Below are 16,582 nucleotides of genomic sequence, written 5' to 3' on the forward strand. Positions count from 1 at the left end.
TCATGCTAAGGCCTTGAGAGGAAATTTCACCATGCAAATAACAACTATAAAAGTAAGTCCAATTCCAGTTTGAACTTTGGACGGAAGTTTTGTTTGTTTTAAATAGCAGTAGCAGGGGCTTCCCTGGTGGCGCAGTGGTTGAGAGTCCGCCTGCCGATGCAGGGGACACGGCTACCTGCCCCGGTCCGGGAAGATCCCACGTACCGTGGAGCGGCTGGGCCCGTGAGTCATGGCTGCTGAGCCTGCACGTCCGGAGCCTGTGCTCCGCAACGGGAGAGGCCACAACAGTGAGAGGCCCGCGTACCGCAAAAAAAAAAAAAAAAAAAAAAAAAAAAAGCAGTAGCAGCACCAAGAGAAACAACAGGAACAACAAGAACAAAATCCTTTAAAACTTTATTTCTGCTTTCAAATTGGTATTTTAAAATACTGCCTAGGGTTGCAGCTAGATCTGTTTGGATAGCAGCTTCCATCCCTCACTCTTCTTTGATATCACTCTGCCATTCTCTACTTTATGGGCACAGCTTGGAAGGATAGTTAACAAAAAAAGGAAAATGTACTATTTTAGAAGATTATCAGACTGTGATGTACCTCTTTCCCAACCTATTCCCTCTCACCTCTCCTGGGTTCCAAAGTATCACGAATTACCGCAGCAAAAAAGAAGTCTGCTTCTGCAGGAGAGCGGGCGGTGGCCACCCCTGCTGGAACCATCCCCTCTCTTGCCCTATAATCTCCCTGCACTTTATAATCTTTCCTGGGCACTTCGCTCTGTGCCCTTTGACCCCAGCTTTGCCTACCTTTGCAATCTGGAGTTCTAGATTTTCCAAGTTGCCTTTGCAGAATGCAATGGATTAGCTACGACTCTTAGAATAGTGGAAAGAGCAGTGGAATAAGGAGTTCGGGTCCTAGACTGAAGACTTACCTCTGCTATTGGTTAGCTGGGAGACCTTGGGGAAGTCAGTTAATCTCCTCAGGGTCTTCTAATCTCCAAATGTAAGATGAAAGCAGTGGATATAAGAAACCTAAGTCACTTCCAGTACTAACATCCTATGCTTCTACTAACTGAGTTTTTCTAGGCTTGTAGGCTTTACAGGTCTGTGCTAAGTTCACTGCATATTGTTCTTAAACAGATGTCCACAAGTTTATTATGTCGTGCTAGTAGAATTTTAGGTCATTTGAATTCCGTCTGTATTGGGCATGTGCACTTAGGTGACAGTGCTGCTTTATAAGTACTCTTTAGAAGAGAAAAAAAATTTAACCTTTCCCATTTACTGTATGTTTAACTTTTAGGACACCCATGGACTTAACAAGCTTGTAGGACCTCTGAAAGACTACAGGAGAGGTGTGGAGTAGCTACATTGAATAGGAATTGCCAAGCTTCTTACCTAATTGCAAACATCTGTGATTATAGATACTTGCCTCATTCTAAATCTGTCTTTTAACCAAGTATGTAATATCAATGCTTGACACCTATAGTGATCACTTAGCAAATACATTAATTATTGATATGATTTAAGGAAACTTGTTATTAGCCTTCATACATGATGTATGTGTAAGCATTCGTACATAATACATAACCTAGGGAGAGTCTTGTACTCATGATGTTTTCCCCTATCTTTCTTTATCCTTAAGAAGAAGCGTTCAGTCTGCCCCAGTCTTGTGACCCTATTGGGAGGGTAGGTTGAAGAGTGGGAAGAAGAACTAAGAAAGTGTGAAAATAATTTATTTAGAAAATTTGTTTAATAAGGGTCTATGACATATATCAGAAATGTATTACACTTTGAAAAGGTGATTGCAGAGCAATTTATAACACTGATTCTTTATTGATAGCCCTATATGGCATCTTGTTCACTTTATACTGGCCCTAAATGGAATTTTAATATTTACCTACAAATACAATATTGGGACAAGTCTAAAAGACAGAGGTTGATGAAAAGAAGCCTCAACACCTCTAGCAGCACTTTTGAATGTTTCGTTTTATATAAACATTTTACTGGTGTTTGAGAGGAAGTGGCTACATAGCATTATCACAATTGAAAATGAATTTTTAGACCATCACAGGAAAACTATTTCTTACTGCCTGATTGTGAAGTAACTCCTTTGTGACAAGCCCTAAACCAAAGAGTTCTGCACATTCCAAAGAGAAGCTGGACCTCAACATTTTGTAACCACAGACAAATGGAGAAGAGATGGCTTGGGAAGGCAAGAAGGATGAAGACTGCAGCCTTTTTAGTTTCAGGGGAACTTCCACAGCCCACACTGTTAAGCATTTTGTGGAGTTGCTACCATGTGTGCACAGAGTGTACACTAGGAGAGACTCAGAAGTCTGGATCTGCCAGTTCAAGAACAGGTCCTACCGCGTGCAGCAGCCAAATAAAGCCAAAACAAACAAACAAAAAACAGTGACACCTGGGTCCACATCAGTGTACTAGCAGTCAGAAAGTCATGGGGTTCAGACTGGGTGGTGCGGGCTGGTGAGAACCTCAGAAGTCCCTGAAGAATTAGTTTACTTCAAGCTGTTGGCCCTCCAAGGAGGCAAAAAAAGTTAACTAAGCAATTGGCATTTCCCCAAGGACACAGAGGTACTCCGCCAGCGTCTGAGCAATGGAGACCACCTGCGCAAACCTAGCTGCGTACATGTGATGGAGTGCACGCCATCACCAGCATCATGAAGCCGGCATACTGCCAACAAGCTACCCAAGGGGCTAGGGTTTCAAAATTCCAGCGCTTCCCTTAACAGGGCCACAAGTCTGGTCTGATGGTGTGTGTAAGCTGATCAGAGCAGCTGCTCAAGGTGGGGAAGGATGCAGGAAAACAAATACCTGCGAGGACCTAGTGCAGGAAGAATGGCGTTAAGCTGGTGCTCTTTGCTTTGGGTTAATGAGAAAGGCCAGGGATTGCAGAGACTGCAAAAATGAAGGAAGTCTTGAGTTCTATGGGGGAGACAAAACAGATAAGACTAAAGCAAATGTAGATGGAAACCAAGAGTACAGTGATTGAAAGGCTAGAGTGTTTTGACTATAGTTAGTCGCTGCGGTGAAAATTTTCTCCCTGGATTATGGGGCAGGCAGAATAGAATTCTCACAGCAGTAAAGGCCTTTAGGTAGTTTCCAACATGGAGGATCAAAGAACACAGAAGTGTGAATCAGAGCAAGGTCAACTAAAAAGTTCTGGATGTAGATAAGACGATGCCACTCATACTCTGAACAAACTATAACTCAGAGAGTAACTTAGTTTAGCTGCAAAGAAAGTAAATGCCACAAGCAAACTGAAGCTTTTCAAAAACTCCCTCAACCATCTTTTACTTCCTCATCTAGACAAGATGACGGAAATAATAGGTAGGGACGGCTCACGGATTGCCTATTAAGTGGCCAGACTAAGAAACAAAATCCTCAGCACACCTTTGGCCAAGGCAAAAAGAGAAAGTAAAAGCATACTCCGGGTGCTGCGAAGGGGTTGGTGCGGCAAGCACTGCCCAGAGCATCAGCGAAGGGTGTCTGATCCTGGTCCTGCTTCTGAAGCGACAGGCAGGAGGTCTCCGGGCAAGCAACCTGAGTTCCACCGCGGGACCACCGGCCTCTGGGGTAGGGCATGGGGCGGTCGTCTGGAGCTGATAAGCCAAGTAGAAGAAACGCTCGCTGCTCGAGGCACTGGGGGAGGGCATCATAACAGAGTCACGGCCATGGTCACTGTAGGAGACATGGCTTTTTGATGTGCACCATGAGCGCAGTGAAGTCAGGGCATCGTTACTTATTCTGGCGCTGTGGGTGGAAAGCTCCTCTTGACATTGAGTGGCCAAGGTGACCAAGGGACGAGGGGCGAGATGGGCGGGATGGGGCTTGGGGGGGTGGTGGTGTTAAGGAGCCCTATACTCTAGGGAAGCAAGATTTTAGAGGAGAGAGGACGAGGAAGGGGCGGGAGCCTCGTTCTGAAAAGGCTCTGGGTGCCTCCGCTACGGTGGACTCCTCGCCCTCAGCACGAGAAAAGCCCGGCGCTCCCACGCCCCACCCCGCCCTCCTCCGGGACCCCGGGGGGTAATGGAGCTGCTTCTCCCCGGACCTCCCTTCGGCTCACTTGTCCGGCTCCAGCCCCTAGCAAAGCAGAGGTGACGTGACCCCGGAGCGCAGCCCTAACCCGAACTGAGGAAAGTCAGCCGGCCTGGCAACGTCGAGGTCCCTAGCCGGCCGGCGAGCGGACGCGCCCGCGGTTACCTGAGCGGCCAGAGGGCTCCACCAGACCGAAGCACGGGAGGAGCAGCACGAGCAGCTCCGCCGCACGGAGAGGGGTGGACCAGCGCGTCCTCATCCTGAGCCGGCTCGGGCGGGTCAGTCGAGTCCTCGGGGTCACTCAGCACCCAGCACTCCCGATGCGCGCAGTCAGCCCCGCCAGCGGCTTTGGCCCCTGGCTTCCCCGGGTGCTCCGAACCCGCCCCCGCCGCCCTCGACCAATCGGATCGGCACGTCCTCGGTCCCAGGGCGTGGGGGGGGGGGGCGGTGCGGCTACAAGGCGGGAAGACGATGCGTAAGAAGCTCTGCGCACCTGCGAAGGGCGGCCCCGCGAGGAGGCGGGTGGTGAGCGCCAGGTCAGAGGGCAGAGCGCCACCCAGACTAACGGATGAGGGGGTCCTGCGCCCCGCCGCTGCTTCAGTAAAGTTGAGGAGACGCGGCCCTTGCTGGGACTTGGCACTGCCCTGGTGAGTGTTCATTTTAGGACCTTGATTTCTGCCTAGCCCCCCTCAGTCAGGCATGACTTCTTCCTTTTGCACGGTTGGCCTGGGAAGGCACCCACATCCCCTCGTACCCCAAAGAGGGAAATGTGCACCCATCCTGTTACAGCTGCGGTCGAGCCAAAGAATTCAGTCGTCCTTGGCAACGTCTTGCGTATTTTGATAGTGCAAACAAAGGTGAGGTAATGGCACAATGAGGTTCGATCCACAGTTGTTAAAGAATTGAAAGCAAGAGCTATTCGAGTGACCCTATAATACTTCCAAGGATGATTAGGCTTTATAACCATTTGGCTTTTGCAAGTAAGCTCTTTTCTTAATAATTAAACAGCAACAATAATAATCCAGTAGAAATGTGGAAGTCTGCATCCAAAACTGGTAATTGTGAGAGTAGAATTTATCCTCAGCCTGTGGGAACCGCCATCATTATAAACAGGGTGATCTAAGTTACCTGGATATGAATGTCCTATATTTTTAAACCCATATTTACTGAGCACATGGTGTGTGCCGGGGATGGCCTCCCTCCCTCCCTACAGGGTGAATTCTTCCAGGAGGAGGTGAATAGGAAGTTTACCTTTTCTGATGCCAACCACCAAGGCTTGGATGATGGCTCCCAAAGCTCCCTTGGCCCTGTTCTCTCACCAAGCCCCTGCCTTTCGGTTCAGTGTATATATTCAGCACCTGTCAGCACAGGAACTGGGCACTTCCCAGGATGAGATCAAAGGATGACACCCTGCCCTCTCCAGCTTACTGAGTACTGGGGGAGAGTGAGGCACACACAGTAAATCAGGGCAGAATGAATGGGGAGACTCCACAAAGCTTCAAGGAAGGCAACACCTCAGTTGGGCCTTGAAGCCTGGGTAATGGGTAGGCATTTGACCAGGCACAGCTGGTGGGAGGAAAATACTGATAGAACAGAGGCAGGAAAAGGCAAAGCAGTGTCAGAAGATAGTCAAGAGTCCCGTGTGGCCACCCTGCAGGGTGCAGGTGCGTGTTGAAAGAAGCTGTCATGCGGGCCTAAGTGGAAATGACAGCAGAAAAGTGAGATGTGGCTATTTTGTGAAATGCCTTGAACATGATATTAAAGACTTTGACTTAATTCTGTAGGGAATGGGCAGTGGCAAGTTCTGGGTAAGACAATCTGCTACTGCCCTGATTCCCTCGACGTCTGTGGTTGCTTACCTTTCTGATCCTGCCCAGCTTGGAGCTCCTTGACAGTAGTGATCTTTTTTTCTTCATTAATAGAACCAGGCCTGTCTCAGAGTGAGCTCTCCATAAATATTAGTTTACTTAATTAATGAGTGCCTAAAGCTGCTACCTTAGCCTAGGGCGGTATGAGCTCTAGCTTGCATTGTATTGCAATAGTTTCTCAATTAACCTCACTGCCAACAGCTGTTAGCCTCTCAGGAAAGTGAAGGCTTCTAAACATGGTCTGAAACGTGCTGCCTTTCCTTCACTCACACCCTTTCAGTGCTACTTGCTTATAGCAGGGGTTCCTAAATGGGAGTTCAGGGGGATTGTGAACCCCTGAAATTGTATGCATCTTTATGAATGCTCTTTCCTTTCTTTTTTTCTTTCTTTCTTCCTTCCTTCCCTCCCTCCCTTCTTCCTTCCTTCCTTTCTATCTTTCTTTCGTTCTTTCTTTCTTTTCTTTTCTTTCTTTTCTTTTCTTTCTTTCTTATGAGGAGGGGTCCAAGGCTTTCATGAGAGTCTCAAAGAAGGCCATTCCTTCAAAGAAGGAAGAAAATTCCATGTAAGATAAAGCAAGCCCCTCTATGACCCCACTCTTTGTCTTTAATTACTTTCCTATGTCACTCCTTGATTCAAGCAACCTGTCTAAATGTCTTTCCTTTTCCTATCTCTGCCCATATGTTTATATTTTCCCCTATCAAGAATTCCTCTTTTCCCCCATCCTTGTCTTAGTTCCACCTTTCCAGTTAAGGCCCTGCTCAAATCTCATACTTTATATAAAATGTTTCTAAGACAGCCTCTAACCTTCAGGGATTCCAATCATCGGTAGAAGGTACATTCTGTTCCCTTGGTAGTGCTATCTCCTGCGGCTATTTTTTCTGTAAGTACATGTGCCTTGACAGTCCACCTAGGTTACAGATCCTAAATAAACATTTATTGTCTATGGTGACAGTAGAAAGCAGTGTATCCTTTAAGCCTCAATTTGAATGTCACTTCCTCAAAGAAATCTTTCTTGACTCTGCAGGCTAGGTGAGCTTCCTCTGTGACAGGTTCTCAGTGCATGCCACACTTTGTCTTGATAGCACTTAGCACAGCTGGATTAAATAATTACGTGCTTGCTCGTTTGTTGAATGTCTGTCTCCCTCCCCAGGCCATAGGACCCATGAATGTGGTGACTGTATCTGTTTTAGTCACTTCTATGTTCGCAGTACCTAGCCCATGAGTTGCTGGATGAATAAAAGAATAAATACGTGGTAAATGCCTCATAAATGGTGCAGGCAACAGGAGGTCTAGGTATTTAAAAGAGGGAGAAATCAGGGTGAAAGTGAGGGTCTGCAGGCCTTGATCTTCCCAGACCAGGGTGTGAACCCATGTGCCCTGCATTGGCAGGCGGATTCTTAACCACTGCGCCACCAGGGAAGTCCCATTTCACTACTATTTATTACTATTATACTCATTGTGGAAACTGAAACAACACAGACAGTATCAACAACTTGACCATGGTCAGTAGCCATAAGTGAAGATACCAAGAATTTGCATGAGTGTGTGTGGTTGTTACTATTATTTTATTGCCAGTTACAATTAAGGAGAGGGAGTATGAACTTTTAGGACCCCTGAAGTCATGTGTTTTTTTTTCTTCTTTAACATCTTTATTGGAGTATAATTGCTTTACAATGGTGTGTTAGTTTCTCCTTTATAACAAAGTGAATCAGCTATACATATACATATATCCCCAAATCTCCTCCCTCTTGAGTCTCCCTCCCACCCTCCCTATCCCACCTTTCTAGGTGGTCACAAAGCACTGAGCTGATCTCCCTGTGCTATGCAGTTGCTTCCCACCAGCTATCTATTTCACATTTGGTAGTGTATATATCTCCATGCCACTCTCTCACTTCGTCCCAGCTTGCCCCTCCTTCTCCCTGTGCCCTCAAGTCCATTCTCTACGTCTGAGTCTTTAAGGCTGTCCTGCCCCTAGGTTCTTCAGAACCTTTTCTGTTTTTAGATCCCATATATATGTGTTAGCATAGGGTATTTGTTTTTCTCTTTCTGACTTCACTATGTTTCACAGACTCTAGGTCCATCCACCTCACTACAAATAACTCAATTTCGTTTCTTTTTATGGCTGAGTGATATTCCATTGTATATATGTCCCACATCTTCTTTATCCATTTCCATCTGTCAATGGACACTTAGGTTGCTTCCATGTTCTGGCTATTGTAAATAGTGCTGCAATGAACATTGTGGTACATGACTGTTTTTGAATTATGGTTTTCTCAGGGTATAGCCCAGTAGTGGGATTGCTGGGTCATATGGTAGTTCTGTTTTTAGTTTTTTAAGGAACCTCCGTACTGTTCTCATAGTGGCTGCATCAATTTACATTCCCACCAACAGTACAAGAGGGTTCCCTCTTCTCCACACCCTCTCCAGCATTTATTCTCTGTAGACTTTTACATGATTGACGTTCTGACCTGTGTGAAGTGATACCTCATTGAAGTTTTGACTTGCATTTTTCTAAGGATTAGGGATGTTGAGCATCCTTTCATGTGTTTGTTGGCAATCTGTATATCTTCTTTGGAGAAATGTCTATGTAGGTCTTCAGCCCATTTTTTGATTGGGTTGTTTGTTTTTTTTGATATTGAACTGCATGAGCAGCTTGTATATTTTTGAGATTAATCCTTTGTCAGTTGCTTCGTTTGCAAATATTTTCTCTCATTCTGAGGGTTGTCTTTTCGTCTTGTTTATGGTTTCCTTTGATGTGCAAAAGCTTTTAAGTCTCATTAGGTCTCATTTGTTTACTTTTGTTTTTATTTCCATTTCTCTAGGAGGTGGGTCTAAAAGGATCTTGCTGTGATTTATGTCATAGAGTGTTCTGCCTATGTTTTACTCTAAGAGTTTTATAGTGTCTGGCCTTACATTTAGGTCTTTAATCCATTTTGACTTTATTTCTGTGTATAGTGTTAGGGAGTGTTCTAATTTCATTTTTTTACATGTAGCTGTCCAGTTTTCCCAGCACCACTTATTGAAGAGGCTGTCTTTTCTCCATTGTATATTCTTGCCTCCTTTATCAAAGGTGAGGTGACCATATGTGCATGGGCTTATCTCTTGGCTTTCTATCCTATTCCATTGATTTATATTTTTGTTTTTGTGCCAGTACCATACTGTCTTGATTACTGTAGCTTTGTATTATAGTCTGAAGTCAGGGAGCCTGATTCCTCCAGCTCTGTTTTTCTTTCTCAAGATTGCTTTGGCTATTTGGGGTCTTTTGTATTTCCATACGAAGTGTGAAAATTTTTGTTCTACTCCTGTGAAAAATGCCAGTGGTAGTTTGATAGGGATTGCACTGAATCTGTAGATTGCTTTGGGTAGTAGAGTCATTTTCACAATGTTGATTCTTCCAATCCAAGAACATGGTGTATCTCTCCATCTCAGTGTCTTATACTTTTTGCATACAGGTCTTTGGTCTCCTGAGGTAGGTTTATTCCTAGGTATTTTATTCTTTTTGTTGCAGTGGTAAATAGGAGTGTTTCCTTAATTTCTCTTTCAGATTTTTCATCATTAGTGTATAGGAATGCAAGAGATTTCTGTGCATTAATTTGGTATCCTGCTACTTTACCAAATTCATTGATTAGTCCTGGTAGTTTTCTGATGGCATCTTTAGGATTCTCTATGTATAGTATCATGTCATCTGCAATCAGTGACAGTTTTACTTCTTTTCCAATTTGGATTCCTTTTATTTCTTTTTCTTTTCTTATTGTTGTGGCTAAAACTTCCAAAACTATGTTGAATAATAATGGTGATAGTGGGCCACCTTGTCTTGTTCCTGATCTTAGTGGAAATGCTTTCAGTTTTTCACCATTGAGAACCATGTTGGCTGTTAGTTTGTCGTATATGGCCTTTATTATGTTGAGGTAAGTTCCCCCTATGCTTACTTTCTGGAGGGTTTTTTTAATCATAAATGGGTGTTGATTTCTGTCGAAAGCTTTTTCTGCATCTATTGAGATGATCATATGGTTTTTATCCTTCAATTTGTTAATATGGTTTATTACATTGATTGATTTGCATATATTGAAGAATCCTTGGGAGAAACCCCACTTGATCCTTTTAATGTGCTGTTGGATTCTGTTTGCTAGTATATTGTTGAGGAATTTTGCATCTATATTCATCAGTGATATTGCCCTGTAGTTTTCTTTTTTTGTGACATCTTTGTCTGGTTTTGGTATCAGGGGTGATGGTGGCCTCGTAGAATGAGTTTGGGAGTGTTCCTCCCTCTCCTATATTTTGGAAGAGTTTGAGAAGGATAGGTGTTAGCTCTTCTCTAAATGTTTGATAGAATTCGCCTGTAAATCCATGTGGTCCTGGGCTTTTGTTTGTTGGAAGATTTTTAATCACAGTTTTTTTTTTTTTTTTTTTTTTTTTTTTGCGTTATGTGGGCCTCTCACTGTTGTGGCCTCTCCCGCTGCGGAGCACAGGCTCCGCACGCCAGGCTCAGCGGCCATGGCTCACGGGCCCAGCCGCTCCATGGCATGTGGGATCTTCCCGAAGCAGGGCACGAACCCGAGTCCCCTGCATCGGCAGGCAGACTCTCAACCACTGCGCCACCAGGGAAGCCCTAATCACAGTTTTAATTTCAGGGCTTGTGATTGGTCTGTTTATATTTTCTATTTCTTCCTGGTTCAGACTTGGAAGGTAGTGATTTTCTAAGAATTTGTCTATTTCTTCCAGGTTGTCCATTTTATTAGCATATAATGCTTGTAGTAATCTCTCATGATCCTTTGTATTTCTGCCGTGTCAGTTGTTACTTCTCCTTTTTCATTTCTAATTCTCTTGATTTGAGTCTTCTCCCTTTTTTTCTTGATGAGTCTGGCTTATGGTTTATCAATTTTGTTTATCTTCTCAAAGAACCAGCTTTTAGTTTTATTGACCTTTGCTATTGTGTCCTTCATTTCTTTTTCATTTATTTCTGATCTGATTTTTTGATTTCTTTCCTTCTGCTAACTTTGGGTTTTTTTGTTCTTCTTTCTCTAGTTGTTTTAAGTGTAAGGTTAGGTTGTTTGTTTTAGATTTTTTTGTTTCTTGAGGTAGGATTGTATTGCTATAAACTTCCCTCTTAGAACTGCTTTTGCTGCATCCCATGGGTTTTGGGCTGTCGTGTTTCATTGTCATTTGTTTCTAGGTGGTTTTTGATCTCCTCTTTGATTTCTTCAGTGATATCTTGGTTATTTAGTAGCATATGGTTTAGCCTCCATGTGTTTGTAATTTTTACAGTTTTTTTTCCTGTAATTGATATCTAGTCTCATAGCGTTGTGGTTGGAAAATATACTTGATATGATTTCAATTTTCTTAAATCTACCAAGGCTTGATTTGTGACCCAAGGTATGATCTATCCTGCAGAAAGTTCCATGAGCACTTGAGAAGAAAGTGTATTCTGTTGTTTTTGGATGGAATGTCCTATAAATACCAATTAAGTCCATCTTGTTTAATGTAGCATTTAAAGCTTGTGTTTCCTTATTTATTTTCATTTTGGATAATCTGTCCATTGGTGAATGTGGGGTTTTAAAGTCCCCTACTATTATTGTGTTACTGTCGATTTCCCCTTTTATGGCTGTTAGCATTTACCTTATGTATTGGGGTGCTCCTATATTTGCTGCATAAATATTTTCAATTGTTATATCTTCTTCTTGCATTGATCCCTTGATCATTATGTAGTTTCCTTCTTTGTCTCTTGTAATAGTCTTTATTTTAAAGTCTATTTTGTCTGATATGAGAATTGCTTCTCCAGCTTTCTTTTGATTTCCATTTGCATGGAATATCTTTTTCCATCCCCTCACTTTCAGTCTGTATGTGTCCCTAGGTATGAAGTGGGTCTCTTGTAGACAGCATATATATGGGTCTTGTTTTTGTATCCATTCAGCCAGTCTGTGACTTTGGGTTGGAGCATTTAATCCATTTACACTTAAGGTAATTATCGATATGTATGTTCCTATAACCATTTTCTTAATTGTTTTGGGTTTGTTATTGTAGGTCTTTTCCTTCTCTTGTGTTTCCTGCCTAGAGAAGTCCCTTTAGCATTTGTTGTAAAGCTGGTTTTGTGGTGCTCAATTCTCTTAGCTTTTGCTTGTCTGTAAAGGTTTTCTTTTCTCTGTTGAATCTGAATGATATCTTTGCTGGGTAGAGTAATCTTGGTTGTCGGTTTTTCCCTTTCATCACCTTAAATATGTCCTGCCACGCCCTTCTGGCTTGCAGAGTTTCTGCTGAAAGATCAGATGTTAACCTTATAGGGATTCCCTTGTATGTTATTTGTTGCTTTTCCCTTGCTGCTTTTAATAATTTTTCTTTGTATTTAATTTTTGATAGTTTGATTCATATGTGTCTTGGCGTGTTTCTCCTTGCATTTATCCTGTATGGGACTCTCTGTGCTTCCTGGACTTGATTGACTATTTCCTTTCCCATATTAGGGAAGTTTTCAACTATAATCTCTTGAAATATTTTCTCAGTCCCTTTTTTTCCCCTCTTCTTCTTCTGGGACCCCTATAATTTGAATGTTGGTGCTTTTAATGTTGTCCCAGAGGTCTCTGAGACTGTCTTCAATTCTTTTCGTTCTTTTTTCTTTTTTCTGCTTTGCGTTAGTTATTTCCACTATTTTATCTTCCAGGTCACTTATTCGTTTTTCTGCCTCAGTTATTCTGCTATTGATTCCTTCTAGAGAACTTTTAATTTCATTTATTGTATTGTTCATCATTGTTTGTTTGCTCTTTAGTTTTTCTAGGTCCTTGTTAAACGTTTCTTGTATTTTCTCCATTCTATTTCCAAGATTTTGGATCATCTTTACTATCATTACTCTGAATTCTTTTTCAGGTAGACTGCCTATTTCCTCTTTGGTCTGGTGAGCTTTTACCTTGCTCCTTTATCTGCTGCATATTTCTCTGTCTTCTCATTTCGCTTAACTTACTGTGTTTGGGGTCTCCTTTTCACAGCTGCAGGTTTGTAGTTCCAGTTGTTTTTGGTGTCTGCCCCCAGTGGGTAAGGCTGGTTCAGTGGGTTGTGTAGGCTTCCTGGTGTAGGGAACCGGTGCCTCCGTTCTGGTGGATGAGGCTGGATCTTGTTTTCTGGTGGGCAGGAACGTGTCTGGTGGTGTGTTTTGGGGTGTCTGTGAACTTAGTATGATTTTAGGTAGCCTCTCTGCTAATGAGTGGGGTTGTGTTCCTATCTTGCTAGTTGTTTGGCATGGGATATCCATCACTGTAGCTTGCTGGTCATTGAGTGGAGCTGGGTTTTAGTGTTGAGATGGAGATCTCTGGGAGAGCTCTCACTGATTGATATTACTTGGGCCCAGGAGGTCTCTGGTGGACAAATGTCCTGAACTCGGCTCTCCCACCTCAGAGGCTCAGGCCTGACACCTGGCCAGAGCACCAAGACCCTGTCAGCCACACGGCTCAGAAGAAAAGGGAGGAAAAAAAAGCAAGCAAGCAAGAAAAAATAAAATAAAATGAAGTTATTAAAATAAAAAATGGAAAAAATTATTAAAATAAAAACTAGTAAAAAAAGAAAGAGAAAGAAGAGAGTAACCAAACCGATAAACAAATCCACCAATGATAACAAGCGATAAAAACTATACTAAAAAACAAACAAACAAACAAACAAAAAAACAGACAGAACCCTAGGACAAATGGTAAAAGCAATCCTATACAGACAAGATCACACAAAGAAGCATACACATACAGACTCACAAAAAGAGAAAAAGGAAAAAAATATATATATATGAAAGGAAGAGAGCAACCAAATCAATGAACAAATCTACAAATGATAATAAGCTCTAAATACTAAACTAAGATAAACATAAAACCAGAAACAAAGTAGATGCAGAAAGGAAACCCCAAGTCTGCAGTTGCTCCCAAAGTGTACTGCCTCAATTTGGGGATGATTCATTGTCTATTCGGGTATTCCACAGTTGGTGGGTACATCAGGTTGATTGTGGAGATTTAATCCGCTGCTCCTGAGGCTGCTGGGAGAGATTTCCCTTTCTCTTCTTTGTTCGCACAGCTCCTGGGGTTCATTTTTGGATTTGGCCCCACTTCTGTGTGTAGATTGCCCTCTGGCGTCTGTTCTTCACCCAGGCAGGAGGGGGTTAAAGTAGCAGCTGACTAGGGGGCTGTGGCTCACTCAGGCCGGGGGGGAGGGAGGGGTACAGAATGCAGGGCAACCTGTGGGGGCAGAGGCTGGTGTGACGTTGCAACAGCCTGAGACATGCCGTGTGCTCTCCCAGGAAGTTGTTCCTGGATCCCGGGACCCAGGGCTGCACAGGCTCCTGGGAGGGGAGGTGTAAGTGACCTGGGCTTTCACACAGGCTTCTTGGTGGCTGCAGCAGCAGCTTTAGCGTTTCATTCCTGTCGCTGGTGTCCACGTGATAGCCGCGGCCTGCGCCCGTCTCTGGAGCTTGTTTAGGCGGTGCTCTGAATCCCCTCTCCTTGCGCACCCTGAAACAATGGTCTCTTGCCTCTTAGGCAGGTCCAGACTTTTCCCCGGACTCCCTCCTGGCTAGCTGTGGTGCACTAGCCCCCTTCAGGCTGTGTTCACGCGGCCAACCCCAGTCCTCTCCCTGGAATCCGACCTCTGAAGCCTGAGCCTCAGCTCCCAGGCCCCACCGGTCCTGGCGGGTGAGCAGACAAGCCTCTCGGGCTGGTGAGTGCTGGTCAGCACCGATCCTCTGTGCGGGAATCTCTCCGCTTTGCCCTCCGCACCCCTGTTGCTGTGCTCTCCTCTGTGGCTCCAAAGCTTCCCCCCTGCCCAACCCCCATCTCCACCAGTGAAGGGGCTTCCTAGTGTGTGGAAACCTTTCCTCCTCCATGGCTCCCTCCCACTGGTGCAGGACCCATCCCTATCTTTTTGTCTCTGTTTATTCTTTTTTCTTTTGCCCTACCCAGGTACGTGGGGAGTTTCTTGCCTTTTGGGAGGTCTGAGGTCTTCTGCCAGCGTTCAGTAGGTGTTCTGTAGGAGTTGTTCCACATGTAGATGTATTTTTGATGTATTTGTGGGGAGGAAGGTGATCTCCACATCTTACTCCTCTGCCATCTTGAAGGTCCCCCCTGAAGTCATGTTTTTAATTGTAAAGTATATCATACCTAAAAAAGAGTGGCTATGCTTGGGGGCCTCCTTCTGATCATACCCACCTCACTACCACACAGAAGTAACACTCCTCTGAATTATCATTCATTGTTTACAGTTTCCCATCTATGATTCATTTCTTAAACAGTATATATAACTTGGCTTGTTTTTGAATTTTATGCAAATAGAATCATTTCAAGTCTTTTTCCTACTTCTCCTTTTTGCTCAAAATTACACCTGTGACATTCATCCATGTTGGCATTTGTAGGTATAATTCATTCATTTTTACGTGGTATTCAATTATAAGAATAAAGCATACTTTATCCATTCTCTTATTGGTGGACTTTTGGGTAGGTTCCAGCTGGGTGGTTTGCTGTCCTCAGCAATGCTTCTGTGAACATTTTTGTACACATCTCCTGTGCACATTGCTGGATTTTCCTGAGGGTGTGTTCTTAGAAGTGGAATTCCTGGAGCATAGTGTATGTTCAGCATCACATTATTAGACGATGTCAATGTGCTTTCCATTCCGCACTCCCAGCGATGTGCACATGTGTTTCCACTGCTGAACATCTCCATCAGCACTTGGCATTTTAACATTTTTGGTGGGAGGCAAAATGGTATCTGATTGTGGTTTAAAGTTGCATTTCCCTGATTACTAATGAGGTTGAACATGTTTTCCTATGATTATTGGTTATTCGTATTTCCTTTTCCAGTTCTTGTACAGGTTATTTGTCTGTTTTCTCTTGGATCCATTCCCTGACCTTCCCTGCCTTGACTCCCAAGGGGCTGCTCTGCATTTTTCAGGCTCCCTCACCCACTGCCTTCTGATGAGGTTCAGCTAGTGGGAGTTCCTGACAGGAGATGGAAGTTTGGGAAGGGGAGGCCCTGAGGTGTTTCTCTCCTCTCTGCTTTGCAAGTTTGTCTAGCAGTGCTGTGTCTCTTCTGTGGTTCCAGCTCCTGCCTGGAAGCCTCACCCACCAGGCAACCCCTGTTTTGTTTCTAGCTCCTTTTGAATGGTTTCTTCTCCAAGGTTCTAGCTCTCACAGGGTAGCCCTGGCTCTTGTGCTGATAGCACCAGCCCTTTTCTGTCCCTCAGGCCCCATGGGTAGTAGTAGCTTCTTGTAGTTGTTACCTTCAGCATAGCCTCATTAGCACTTGTTTTTAGCCCCTCCAACACCTCTGTAACTAGTTCTTTCCTGATAGTAAAGTTCTTCTGTTGAACTGGTTTTGTTCTCCTTATTGGACCTTGGTGATACTGATTCAACTTACAAAAAAATTATACCTGAGACAGCATCCAAAATTGAGTTAGTATGTAAACAAGAAAAACTGCAAGTGGAGTGTATTCACTGCACAAGGAGCTGTGGCATAAGGAGAGCCGGCGTGGGATGCATTTAAACTGAGGCTGCCCACAGATGGTCTCAGGTGTAGTAAGGAGGACCCAGGAGACCCAGGCAAGGGCTTGGTCTAAGAATAAATTTTAAACAATTCCCACTACACTATGATAATAAAGATCTGTGCTTATTCCTGGTCATAACTAAACTCATGAGAACTATAGTCATAGACATAGAC

The 16,582-nt window shown here is 43.8% G+C and overlaps 1 protein-coding gene across 3 annotated transcripts in view; it reads right to left on the minus strand.

The window, feature by feature from the left end:
- LOC136125921 (CD302 antigen) overlaps positions 1-4,302 on the minus strand; it is a 123,927-nt gene extending 119,625 nt beyond the window's left edge. For all 3 annotated transcript variants that reach the window (XM_065880916.1, XM_065880915.1, XM_065880917.1), the window contains exon 1: positions 4,209-4,302. In XM_065880916.1, the coding sequence (XP_065736988.1) occupies positions 4,209-4,302 (94 nt within the window). The remainder of the gene's footprint in view (positions 1-4,208) is intronic.
- Between the last annotated feature and the right edge of the window lie 12,280 nt (positions 4,303-16,582).

Source organism: Phocoena phocoena, chromosome 7, assembly GCF_963924675.1.
Source record: "Phocoena phocoena chromosome 7, mPhoPho1.1, whole genome shotgun sequence".
NCBI classification, from domain to species: domain Eukaryota; kingdom Metazoa; phylum Chordata; class Mammalia; order Artiodactyla; family Phocoenidae; genus Phocoena; species Phocoena phocoena.